The following is a 14,571-nucleotide window of genomic DNA, read 5'->3' on the forward strand; positions in this document are numbered from 1 at the left end:
GTTTCACTGTAAACAATATATATGCAACATTATTATAAGGATTTTTATGTATAAACATACCTTATAATACCTATTATAAATACATCCAATATATATTTGCTTATAAATATAATAACGATTTTTTAACAACTGTTCTAAAGGCTACATTAGCTAAATATTTTATAGAGAACACTATAAAAATGTTTAAGGCATTTAAATGCTCAAATATATTTAAACATATTAATATGTTTATGGACTAAATTTTTATTTACATGTTTGATATATACCATGGATATTTTCAAATAAAAATGTTAACCCAAGAAAAAATAACTAACTTGGGGAGGATATTTACTAAACTTGGGAGATTATACACAAACCTGCATGATTTTGCTTAACATAGTTCATAAGTCTATGAGTATGTACTATTATTATCACCATTTTACCTATAAGAAATTTAAGCTTGAAAAGATAAAGAAATTTTACTCACACTCTAGAGTGTGTAGTATGGATTAGTTCCATAATACATGATACAACTTTAATCACTATCCCCCCCCACACACAAAGCAACCTATTGGAAATGGGTATTAGCTTATTTTCCACTAAGAAACAAAATTCAGCTCACTTCTGAAAATTAAAATTGCGTATATTTACACACCAGAGTCCCACTTCAAATAAATAAATAACAAACAGCTGAAGAATGGAGGAGGAAATGAGAGAAAGGAAGACAAAGAAATAGAAAAGAACTATAAACCAGTCTATTAACAGCTATCTCTGAGGAGTACGATTATACATTTTTTATTTTTAATTATATATTTACATTATATACTATTTTTGTTTACCTTGAGAATGGATTACTAGATGACAATGTAAAAAAAAAAAAAGTAAAAAAAAAGTAAAAAAAAAAACCCTCCAAAAATACTAATTTCCTATCAATTCTGTCAAATTCTAAGACAATCATTATTTGTACCTGAATTACTCACTAGAAACAAAAAAAGATCTTTAAAAAGTTATGCCAATTTGTGCTTCATTAAAGGTTATCAGTGATAAAAGGATTCCAGAGAAATTTCTCTGATGAAATGTGATATTACTTATTTTACAAATTATTTGCCTTACAAGAAAGCATAAAGCAGCATATCTAAATAAATTCTAAATAATTATTTATTGGTCAATAAATTAATTTATACTTATAAACCCTTAATAGGAAAGTTAAAAACAGAGTTTAAAAATTCAACATTAATTTCACTTTAAAGAATATCTTTAAGCAACATATAATTATAATTTTCCCTGTTTAAAGACATTTAAAACTGCCTTCATTCCAGTCACAAACTTTATTTAATGATCTTTGTAAATTCCATAAATAAGTGTTCATTTCTAATTTTAAAGTTTATACTTTGAAAAAATTACAGAAGTTGGACAAATCAGAGATGTTTGCTCATCTAATTCATCCTCTTGTACTTTATAGATAAGAAATCAAAATTTTATGAACAGAGATTACATATTAATGTTATTTTTCCATTTTCATTAAATATGTTTCTCTTTCCCTTTTAATATTTCTGCCTTACAATGGACACGTATTGGTTTCATAATTAACTCAATAAACATTTCTCATTGTAGGAGCTCTGTTGAATAGATTGGACATTGCACTCTCCCACATAGCTGTCAATTGCCTTTCTCTCTGTCTTCTCATTTTCCTGTATTCTATTGGGAAAATGACACAAGACACTGAGAAGCTAGGAGCATGATGACATTAGAGTAGTTGACAAATGTCTTCATGTCTAAAAAGGTAGACTGTGAATTTAGAGGATAGGAAATATGGTTTACCATTGTGAGAGTGGACAATGAGACAGAGGAGAGGGAACATTTTCCTACTGATATGTCATCATGAGAGGCATCAAGATGATAGAAAACCTGTGAGATCAAGCATCTCCAATTTTCTCCTGGAAATAGATCCTTCACTATACCCCACAGTGAAGTATGAAGCATGGTGGAACAGGAACTTAAGATTAGTGTTCATTAACTGGTTGCCAATTTTTAAGTTGGTTCACTGTGTATTTTTTGTGTGTGTGGGTATAAAGAAAGATAAGCCAGCTGTTGTTAGGGCAACCAGTAGTATATAAATCAGACAACTTTCTCTCCTGTTTTCTCAATTCCTCTCATAATAAAGTGTAAGAGACTGAGATGTAAAACAATATATCAAGTAGAGTTACTTTTTCCAATGTACACTGTAAATATTCTTTTGAATAACAATTAATTTATTCTACATAAAAAGACTAAGAAACTAATTTTAATGATGGATTTGGAAAACTGGTGCCTGTCACCAAAAACAGCTATTTTCTTGTTAACTCAGATATTTAATTGGAAACTAGAATGTCAAGCCAAATGTTACACATTATATTGACAACAGGAAATGCCTTTTAAAAATATTTAACACTGAATGGTATCTTCACTTAGGTTCTTAACACATGACTGCATGGCTTATACAAAGATATTTCTAGTTTGAAATTGACCCTTATTCTTTAAAGCAGAGTTTTGATCTATAGATTGATGAATAAAAGCTTGAAATTGCTTTCATGCTTATTTAATCATGTGAGTGGTTTTCTTAAATGTCAAAATGGAATTTAGATTATAAATGAATTCATTTGTTCTACCAATGACTGTAGTCATGCTTTGTGGCAAGTGTGGAATACTTTCATCTATGTTTTTCTATAATGAAATCAGAATGATAAATGCGGAAAGATCAAAGTAAAATGACTGACTTCAATTTAAGATGTTTTGGCATATCATTTTTTACATCAATATTCATCATATTGCTACAGAACAGAAATTATGTTAAGGCTACCTGGAATTCTGTATCCTCTTTTCGATCAAATTTATTCAGAGTTAGGAAACTTTATAGTATTTTGGAAAATGTGTGGGTTATCAAACTGTGTTTTAAATATTGGCTTTGCTATACATATTAGCAGTGTGACACTATTTCCTCTTCTGTAAAATGAGTTTAATTATACTTCATTTGCATGCTTGTTCAAAGAATTACAGATGCTTCATGTAAGTTTTTATATGTAAATTCTAGTAACTTGCCCAGCATATATGCCCCAAAACCAGAAGATTCCACTATCATTATTGTTATTAATGCTATATACCCTTATATCAATCATAAATCATGTAGTCAACTTTAACAATTACCATACAATTCAATATTTTCAATCATTTACTTACTACATGATTTTTTTTGCAGTAAAAGTTAAACATTTTTTTAGCAATAGATCTTTTGATACTGAAACTTAATATTTGATACTCAATGAGCTCAGATTACTAATCATTGTTCTCTATTCGCTTTAGAAACAAAACAAGACAAAACAACCCTACAAACTTCTGTATTATGTGAATGAAAATATAGAGCGAATGATATAAGGAGTAACATTTTAAAATTTTATTTACTGTTATGTAATAGAGTACATATTTTTGGTGTACAGGTGATAATCTAATACGTTCGCATAATTTGTAAAGATCAAATCAGTGTAATTGGGATGTCCACCACCTTAAATATTTGTCTTTATGCAAGAAATATTTGAATTAATCTCTTTCAGCTATTTTGAAATGTATGATAGATTATTATGAACCACGGTCACCCTACTGATCTATCAAACACTAGGTCTTATTTCTACTCACTATATATTTGTATCCATTAATCAACCTTTAAAAGTTACATTTTTAAAAGGTATTTGTAGCTTTTAAAATACTAGTCTATATATTTTCATGTAAAGACCTAAAAGAACAAGAGTAATCTTTTAATAACATAGTTTTAAAAAAAATTTACTTTCAAAGAATTCTTGATAACCTTTCATAAATCATTTTGTGACAACTTTATTTAAAAACTATTGGTGCTTCAATTGTTATTAAGCTAAATGGTCACTTCCATTAATACTGTATATTAAAAGTGAAAATTATCTAAATATTACACTAGGGCATCTAGTGCCCCAGCGACCTCAGGGCACTATAAGACCTCAGGGCACTATTCAGTTTCCTAAATGGCATCAAATTGATTCTAATTTAATCATATGTGAGTTCAGTAATACATTTTGTTGCACAAATATTAGTAGGCACAAAGAATTTATTCTCAATTTTATTATTACTAAAATACTTTGTTTAGTCTGATTGTCTAGTTTTTAGCTAATCTGATTTGTCTAGTTAATCTGATTTTTCAGTGAGGTTTCCAGTTGTAATGGAATCATCAGTGTACCAAGAGTTAGAGCATTATCTGAAAAAATACATAGACCATGCATACAGATAACTTTAAAATATGCTTAGGCTGTACTACTATCAAAAAACCTTAAAATGCCATGCAAGTTTGTATCACTTGCATGAGGTGGATGTCAGACATGATGTTTGCCAACTTTGGGAGCCACCACATTGAAGATCATGAGAGCAGACATGATGCCATGAGCCCACATGAGACCAGCATTGTTTTCTGATACTGATAAGAGAAAGCATCCTCTGTGCGTAAGTTTGCCAGTTAGGACCACTTGCTGAATGGTTTTCGTTCAAATAAAAGTTGCCACTAAAAGGATACTAACTTAAAGAAATTATCATTCTCTGTTGCTGGAGAAACCTAGCATATTCATTTATGATTATTTTAAGAGTCAGGCAAGTTATGACTTGCCAATAAATGTCTCTGCTATATATAATTACATTTTTCTAAATTTCAACTTGATTTCAAACTTAAGTCTCCATTCTGCCGAGTGGAGAAAAATCATCCCAGCCAATTCAGATTAATTTTGATCAGAAGTTCCTCTGTCAACTCAGGGATTTATTTTTCCCCTTCTCTTTTTCCTGGCTTGGATTTAAGTTCTGGAGGCATTGGTGGCAGGGAGCAGCTGATCTTCTCGCCTTTCCATGTTATTGTGTCCACCGATAACATCTGCATCCTGGGCAGCACTGGTCTATGTTGAAGCTACTGCATCTTCCCTGCCTTCCTGTGAAAGCAATTGTATGTGCAGTTTTCTCTACCATACTTGCTTCACTCTTGCCAGTGAATACACCCTACAGATACTTCCACTGGATTGCACCTGACACGCACTGGTGTGGACAACTCTGCGAGGCTTGCTGCCTCCCAGACTCCTCTTTAGTCAGAGATCCTCTCTGTGTTCCAAATCCATCTGAGGCTTTTATTGGATAAGGGACACAGTGTATATGGCCATTAGTATTGCCATATTAAAGGCCATACTAATATTTTAGATATTGCTGCCTCTTGAGCTCTCTTCTCAGCCTGTACAATCTTTACCTTGTAGATATATGTAGGTAGGTATATAGAAGTCTTTTATATCTACTGTTCAATGCATAAACTTTATGTTCAAAGTCAATCAGGCTTATGCTACTCAAAATGAAGGTATCTGAAAATAAAAATTCCCTTTCTTGCAAATCATTGTTTTTGTACTTAAAAATAATGTTCTCTTTTCTTGTTCAACACTAATGTTTCTGCTGTGATAACCCTGCCCTGAGTTAATGTATATAAAGATCTAGTCTGAATGGTGAGAGTCATAGGTTTATAAGACCACAACAATCAAATAATTATAGTGAATAAAAAGTCATATTGATTAATACATCAAAAGAATAACAACCTATGGCTGGTTGTTCTTTCATTGCTTTATCAGATCAAGCCCAATGTTTGAAATGGATAAAAGAATAGTGAGCAAGGTGTCTGGATGAGAGATTCTTTTTCCTCTTGCTTTACAAAAATAGTGACAATTTTTAATACTCCAATATATATGAAATGGTACTGATAAATAAAATTTCAGAATTTAACTCAGAATTCAATCTTGCAGAGAAAAGAACTTTAGTTGAAGCAATATAGTATTAAATAATTGTTTTAAGAGTTTGAATTTTAGAAAAGCTATCTCGAAGAGGCAGTTAGTAATGATAAAATTGACTAAATGTGAGATTTATCTTGTCTTATTGGGGCAGTTTTCTTAGGAACAGCACTCATTCTTTACTTCAAACCTGTAATAGCTTCTTCTTCCTTTTCCTTATAAAATTTGAACAATTCAGCACAGCACTTAGTGACAACTGGGACCTCACCTGAACCAGTAGTGTTTTCAGGCTTTGCCTTTTCTCTGTGTACTTTCATAAGTCTGCCCCTCAGGGCCCATTGAGCCTCTGCTTTCCTCTCAAACACATTGAATTTTTCCAGCTGCACAAACTGAGACAGCATATTCCCCTCACCAGGAGGTGCTGCCTTCCTCACAGTGAATGAGCTACTCCTTTCCTTCCATTCTACCTCGTATCGCCCTCAGTCTCTGTCACTGCCCCCTTTCCCCACATCATAAGGAATCTCCAGGCTCTCTCATAGCTCCCCTCAGCTGATCACTAAAGTTAACATATATTATGCATATTTATGTAGTAAAAACAGGACTAGACACAGAAGATTAAAACTTGGAGTTTAAAACCCTGCTTTAAACATCACACCAAGTCATTGCAGTTCTTTGAGCATCACCTCAGCCTGTGGATTTCATAACTGTCCCGGCACTCTTTTCAGTCTGAAGTTTATTGGCTAAAGTTTTCAACTCCTTGTGTACAGAAACCTAGTCTCAATTTCAAATAGCAATTTTGCTCAGTGACTATCTGCTAAATAAAATAGAATGCTGGAAAAGCTTACTGATCAGTCTAATGGGATAACTGGGGGAAATAATGGTAATGTTTAGTTATTTTATTTTACTCTTATGACAAGGGGTAGGTAAGGAGTTGGTCACGGACCACCCTGTCCCTTCCCTTTATTTTAGCCAATGATTGTGAGTTCCATCTCCTATAACCAAGTTTTAGTACTCTTTCTTTGTACAACTAAGGAGAGGTAGAATATAGTAGTTTATAGCAAAGAAAAAGGCTGAAGTTTAACTACTAATTCACAATTCACTTGACAAACTTCTGATTACATTCACAAAGTCTTGCCAGGTAAATATTAAGTCATACCACGTTATTTCAAAAAGGATAAAAATACATCCATTTCTTGACAACAACCTACCTAAGCCTTTTCAGTAGTTCAACAAGTGGCATTAGGTGTTTTAGCTCACCACTATAGCTTCACGCTTTATTATGTGTTCATGCTGATGAGATTATCTATTTCAAAGAAGATAAAAAATAAGCTTACCTCCATCCTTCTTAGCAAATCACATCCATTATTCAATTATGTGTTCTTTCCTTGTGGGTACCTGAAATAATGAGAAGGAATAGAAAACGAAAATTAAATATAACTCAACAGCACTTTGTAAAAGGCAAATATTTACAATTTTAATTGATGACAGACACACACTTCATAATACTATTAGCATGCAACTCCAGCTGCAAAAACTGAACAGCAATATGCCTAAGCTGGTTAGCAGCAAAAAAGTAAACCAATCACATCGACAAAAAGCCACCATAAACAAAAAAACTGTATTTAAAAGATTAACAGTTTTGGCATTCATCCCTACCATCAAGTCTTTCACTTTCTTTTTTTCCATCAAAATTTAGCTTACGTTTGAAGTTAGCAAGAGTTGCATTACTATTATTGTTAATTTTAGTTCTGTTTATTGCCTTGAGGGTTATATAATTTCAAATAATTTTGGTGCCTCTAGTTAATGTTAATTAGTTTTTTTAATAGCCTATAGACCTATTTGTTATATTTTTGTAGGTTTACTTTTTTAACTATCAGGAACTTAATAACTGAGAATATTTAACATTACTGTTGCATAGGCAAAATTACAGAGTTACTATTAGTGTTACCTGTTTAACGTTTAGTCATCCTTTGAGTCCTGCGACATATTTCCTTAATAATCATCAGCCATCAAGTCTGATAGTCTCAAAAGAAATATCAGCCCTCTAAACTGCCTTCAAGGGCGGTGATATTTAGCACTGAAAATTACAAATAAAGTTTTTGAGGTTGAATAGCAACAACTGGCCAGTGACACTGATGATTTGTTTGTCAAAACAAATTGTTATAAACTACGCAAATGAAGTCCACGCACTCCTTTGAGTGAAAACAATAAAGTGAATCTACGCAATGCTTACATGTTGGATGGGATATTTAATGTGCGGGGAAACTCAAAGGTTGAAGAACTAGGCATTTAGACAGTGGTAAGTGGTAATCTTACCTCTTTATACTCCATTACTCTTTCTCACGAGAGACATGCTAATGCAAACAAGTCAATCAGAATTTGTGTTTAGCAAGATAAAGCTTAGAGGATAGTTTAAAATCCATTTATTATTCTAAATCCATTTTTTTCCATTAACATGTTATACATTAGTGTTTACTAACCATGATTCATGTAACAGTTTAGTTTGTTAACTTTTAAATTATTTAACAACCATAAGTTATTAATACATTTTTAAGTATTACACAAATATCTTAAAACAGGCTTGGGTTCATTTTTGTAATTTTTAAATAGAAAACAGTTTAGGCATCTCTTGAAGAAGAAATAAAGCAGGCATTTAAAGCTAGAAAACAAGTAATTCCAAATTTAGTTTTTACAAAAGTTTTCAGCTTTATTGACAAATTATGGCAAACATATTTGACAAATTGTGGTTTCCTATTTAGAGAAGCTTACACATGGAACTTTATGTGTGTGTGTTTTTTTTCTTTTTTTAACAAATACAGGTTAAAACACTGAACAAATTCAGTTAGCTACATACATACAGTAGCTGCTTGTTTTCAACCCCATTAAAACAGCATTTAAAATTAAATTTACAAACTTAATATCGAACATCTTTGTCTAACTAACAGATATTAAAAGACAGGTTAAAACATCTTATCTACAACTTTATTATCAGCTAGTTCAAAAATCATATTACAGTCTTTTAGCAACCCTAAACAAAGTTTCTGCTAGTTGGTTGAGACTCAAAATCTGTTAACAGGTTCATGCTTTTTCTCAAAAAAAAAAAAAAAAAAAAAAAGAAAAAAAAAAAAGATTACACACAACAATGAAAAACAACCAAGAGAATATCATCCTACTGAGAGGTTTATAGACTATGCTTGCCAATGTCTTTTTCAGTCTGTTTTGTAAAATAATACTAGTGTCAATGTCACACCAACAGTATAGAGGGAAATACAAGAAATATATGGGAGTAATCATGAGCAGTTATCCCTAGAATAGAAAACAACAAACAAAAAAAAAGGACTATTACTTGTCTTGTTGCTGTTTATGTGGAGACCACAGGCTATGAATTGTCTTTAAGGTGAGGTCACAGGTGGGAAGGACCTTCAATATCTACCATAGGGGTGTTCCCTGTATCCCCCTCTTGCTGACCTCGGTGGTGGTGCCTTCAAGCTAGAGCGGGTTGTGGCCCATTCTTCTGGTGCTGTGAAAAAGAGAAAGACAGTAACACACACATGACTTCACAGTTACTAAAAAATAGTCATGTAAGGCACAATAGTTGACCGAGAAAAAGAAAACAAAAGATCTCAACACTGAACGCTAAAGCCTATTTTTTCCACATCGTAAGACTATCAAAAATGTGTATATAAATGTGTACCATGTATTTAATATGTGTTAGATTTAAATGCCACAAAATAGAAGGAGGAGTATCAGTGTAAACCCCTGCCCACAAAATCTTTTTACACAGAATTCTTAAAAATAAATAAATAAATCGGTAGTAAACCAGTAGTCCTTAGCCCTTGAATAACTTGAGAATCACCTGGAAATATTAAACAATCACAATAAAAGATAACTAATGCCTGTTCTCTGTCCCCTAAATCTACTGATTAGAAAAATCTATGGGCTGGGACCTAGGGTTTGGTATTCAGATACTCCCCAGATGATAGTTACATAGTCCAGGGTTGAGATCCATTGGGCTAAATTGTAGAGAGAAAGTGAGACATAAGCAGAAGACAGAGTAGAAAAAAAACTTAAGCAGCAAAATCAGTAAACAAAACAAAACACAAAGATATCACTTTTTCCAAGTAAACAATTCAGTAAATAAAAAAGTATTAGTACACCAAGAAAACTCCATTTACCTGCTAATTTTGGCTAGGTTCCAAAACATTGAGAGTAATAGAAATCTATTATTCCAAAAGAGCAAGAAAGAAGCAACCAAGCTTTTGAGTACTGTGGAAAATAGCTATTGTAAAAATCTGTGTCCCCAGAAAAGAAATGCAATTATTCTTTAAAAGAACTCAATGTTGGCTTTATGGTAACATTTTATATGATTCCAGCCACTAGGTTATTTTGGTCTCTCAATCAGAATTCAGTTCCTCAAGAGCATATTTCATGCATGGGTGTGTAAAAGGAGGTATGGACAAAAGGAAGAAGGTTACTAGAGACACATAGATATTGATAACTGATATATAAAATAATGGAAATATTAACTGGGAAATAATTGCAGATTGAGGTCAACTAAGGTAGGGCAGTTGCCCCTAGATAGTTCATCTGATCATAAGAATTAGTTGAGAAAGACTACCAGAAAAGCATACAAAATTTCAATTGTACTCATTATGATATAGAGCAAATGAAAACAATCTACTATGTAGAAAAATGATCAAAAGTTTATCATCGTTGGGAAAAATGGCACTTAAGTGGACAAATATTAGTTTTTTGAGAATATTCTCACCAGGGAATTATTATTACAACAGATACCTGATAATAAATTTTTAAAAATCTCTTTTACTATTATTTTACTTCAGTATGTGATAGGATAAAAATAGGAGTAAGAAACGAAATGAATACAACAAATGTTGCCGTTGCTCAAAATATAGGTTTGCCTGGATCAGAGGTTGGCATACTCTGGCCTGTGAACCAAATTTGGCCAGCTTATTGTTTTGTAAATAGTTTTACTGGAACACAGGCATGCTATTTATTTACATATTGTCTATTGCTGCTTTCACGACACAAAGGAAAAGTTGAGTAATTGTGACAGAGATTATACTGCTTGAAAAGCCTAAAATATTTATACTCTGGGCTTTTGCAGAAAAGTTTTACAGATTCCTGCTCTAGACCATGTTGTTTTTGGTAGGAAAATGCAGATATTGGTCTTTCTGTTGTAATCTTTTGAAGGCAGGAATTTATCCCCAAACCGTTTGACTTTATGAACATAAAAATGAAAAGAATTCCATGTATTTGCTTGATTGGAACTAAATAAAACTGTTTTTGGTGTACTCATAGGGAAAACACATCCAGCATGTACAAGCTTGAAAGTACCTACATAGCCTTATGTAAAACGAGTATTTACACCATGTTCATGAGATAATCCAGGCTATATCATTTTTTTTGTCTTCTGATGGTAAAATGTATCCCAATTTATTATGCGATACCAATTTATTATGGGGTATTATTGGAGCAAAAAGAATGTACTACTTTTGCTCCAATTATTCTAGAGTGTTAGAAATCCCTGGGTTTCACTCTACAGGATTTAAGAGCTGAGATAATAGAGGCTTCAAGTTTTCCCAGGAAATAGAAGTCCCAGGTCCTTTTTTAGATTCTGAATGTTCCTGAAAAATAGCTGAACAATCATGAGCGGAGTGACAGAACACTTGTCACATACACTCCCAGATTTTTTCAGAATTTTAAATTGACATAAACCTAGGGACTTGCTACAGAGGACATAAGTGTTTAATAACTACTCATCAACTTGGCTTCAGTTGACTTTTTCTAAGTCTCTAGGGCAGTTAATTGATGAGCTAAAACTATTCATGTCTTAAATGTTAGCCAACATTAGAATAGGGACTGTCGCTATCCACTGTTGCTTCCCCAGTGCCTGGGAGAAATGCAATGCCTAGTTAGGGCTGAAGCAGTAAAAGTTTACATGAAAGAAAGGGTGGATGAATGAAGAAAGGAACTATGCAGAAAGTCCCAGTGATAATTCAAAAAACAGAAACAGTTGAGCTAAAGAAGTTTAACATTTATTTTTAAAACTCTTTAATTAGAAATCTTATGTATTTGTTATAGAATTAAAAATCAGACTTCTTACTCAAAAGGGTTAGTTATCTAAGTATCAAAAATATTTCACTATTGAATTCAACGAAGTAATCGTAGTGGGATCCCGTTACAAAAAAGTAGAAAAACATCATATTTCATGGCACAAAAATGTGCTCTTTCATAATGCTGTTCTTCTATGTGAATTAATACTATGCTCTTTCCTCCTTGCTCAAGGGTAGGAAAATGGAAATTATTGTTAGTTCATGATACTTGTAACTGGAAAAGTAAATCGCCAGCCAAAGTGATTTCCTACCCAAGCAAAAGTAAGTTTCTAATTGTCCAAGATTCCATACCATTAGCAGAGGAAATTAAGGACTTATTTCACTTAATTCAGACCTTGCTTCCATTGTTTACATGTTCTTGGTAACAATAGCAAAGAGAGATCAGGAAAAGTATTATTTTTATTTGTGTCCATCTTTATCTTTCCTAATATCAGAATGTTTATATATAGTTACAGATTTACAATTGCCACATGATAATGCATGCCAGTTTTTCTTAGTGAAAATACGTTCTTTGGATTGTGATTGGAGAGTCCCAAAGAATGTTTTTCCAGTGCCACCATGTAGTGCGTCATTGAACTTTATATGGTCGGCCAAGCCCCTCATTGTTCACCAGCGATATTTAGGCCTCTGGATTTCTTTACTGCCAGTACCACAGATAGAAGGGATTCTAACCTGAGTCCCATGGAATCTTGAGCATGGAAGAGGCCCAAACATAGGGAGAGACAAATCATGACTGGGTTCCTCATGATGGAGTTTCTCTGAAATCTGAAGTTATAAAGACCCACCAATGAACTTAGAATTCATCTGTCCTCTTGGGTCTCTTAGTAGACAAGAAGATTCTAAATATTTTAAGCCTTCCTACAAATTTTAGAATCCTGTTTTTTTCTAGTCCCATGGCGTGTTCTAAGATGTCATTTAAAAAACTCACTGTGATAGTAACAAACCTGCACGTTGTGCACATGGACCCTAGAACATAAAGTATAGTAAAATAAATAAATAAAATAATGATTAAAATTTAAAAAAAACTCACTGCATCCAATGAAATGTATTTATCCTTTAGGGAAATGATAAAAGAAGTAAGATTCTGTCAATATCAGGATCACTGTCACATGAGAAGCACCAGCTAGGCTATGAATTAATCTAATAACAAATTTCTCCTCAAAAAAGGTACGAAATAACTATCTGCCAAATTAAAATTATGGAATGGGTTACATAACTGTGAATATGAAAATAGCAAATCAAGACATGAGAAACAGAAGTTAAGTGACTTGATCCAATTGCCACCCTTTCTTGGCTTCCAATTCAGGCTTTAAAGTATCATATATTATAAGAAATATGAGATAAATTTATATTTATTATACGAATAATAAAGCGTCACTAAATACATTTTTCATTTATTGAAGATCTCCGATATCGTAGTTACTAAACTATGCCCTGCATATAAGGACAGTTGAAGGGGCCCGTAAAAGACACAGGAAAAAACTAACATGAAATTTCATAGATTATAACACAATTTTAATTGATGTTTTAAGAAAATGCTGGGGAAAGCACAGGGAAAGGAGGTCTAACTTTCATCATTCAGCTGAACTTGTATTGAACTCTAACATTTAATCATCTCAAAGAAGGGATTTTCTGAGCAAATATACTCAGTAAGAACACTGGTGCTGTTGAACTTATCTAAGAGAATTCACTTTCTTTAAAGACTTTCCTGTGTTAATTATTTTGTATTATCTGGCCTTGCTTCTAAACTGGACTCTAAGATCTATGAGAGGAAATATCGTCTACAGTGGTAGACACTGAATAAGAACAAATAAGAATATTTGTAAGCTGTATATAAATGAATGATGCTACTAAATAAAAAAGGGGTTTCAGACCAATTATGCAAAATAAGTAAAACAGAACTTTTCAAAAAGGCATTGTTAGCAATTAGGTTGTCATGTTGCATGTATACAGTATATGTCAATATTTCTTTCAAAAGTTCTGTTTTTTATTAACTTAGGCTGCTATTTTACCCAGCGAATCAGGTTTTACAGATTGCCTAGAGTCCATCCCTATTTCATGGTAGTCAACATCATTGAGGAACATTTGACTTTGATAGAAGAGTGTAAATTACCTAGGTAACTCTTGTGCATTCAATATTACTGTGACTTCAAACGTTTCTGTATCTCAAATACTGTGCGAAATGAGGCCTATTAAGTGCTATGCATTTGTCAATGTGTCCTTATTTCTGCAGTGGGACCAGGTACCTTGGGGAGCATTCACAGTGGGAAAGAAAAATCTGGATGATTTTTAAAGTTGCAAAACTACGTTCTCTGATAGTTCCAGAGATACCGAGGTAGTTGGGAAAAACATGAAGCATAGGAACGAGGGGCCAATTCAGGAAAAGCTGGCATTATTTAAGTATCTGGAAAGCAAACTTTTAATGTTTATGTTTCAGGAAGTAGTTTTAAAACACCATCTAAGAGGAAATTAATTTTAGATATCAGTTCAGAAAGGATAAAGGAGATCATGGAGCTTACTGAGTGCAGTCATGATACTCTTATTTTGCTGTCTTAGATAGTTATTTGTCTGTATCTCTGAAATATGGAAAAGAATCTTTAAAAAAGCTTGTTAAACCCACAGCAAAAAGAAGGAAGTTCATGCTATTTATT

General features: G+C 32.7%; 1 protein-coding gene across 2 annotated transcripts in view; it reads right to left on the reverse strand.

The window, feature by feature from the left end:
- Positions 1–8,193: 8,193 nt before the first annotated feature.
- Positions 8,194–14,571, reverse strand: part of KHDRBS2 (KH RNA binding domain containing, signal transduction associated 2) — a 588,458-nt gene continuing 582,080 nt past the window's right edge. For both annotated transcript variants that reach the window (XM_025383028.1, XM_025383029.1), the window contains one exon: positions 8,194–9,306. In XM_025383028.1, coding sequence (XP_025238813.1) covers positions 9,209–9,306 — 98 coding nt within the window. In that variant the 3' untranslated portion in view covers positions 8,194–9,208. The remainder of the gene's footprint in view (positions 9,307–14,571) is intronic.

Source organism: Theropithecus gelada, chromosome 4 (assembly GCF_003255815.1).
Source record: "Theropithecus gelada isolate Dixy chromosome 4, Tgel_1.0, whole genome shotgun sequence".
In the NCBI taxonomy this organism is placed as follows: domain Eukaryota; kingdom Metazoa; phylum Chordata; class Mammalia; order Primates; family Cercopithecidae; genus Theropithecus; species Theropithecus gelada.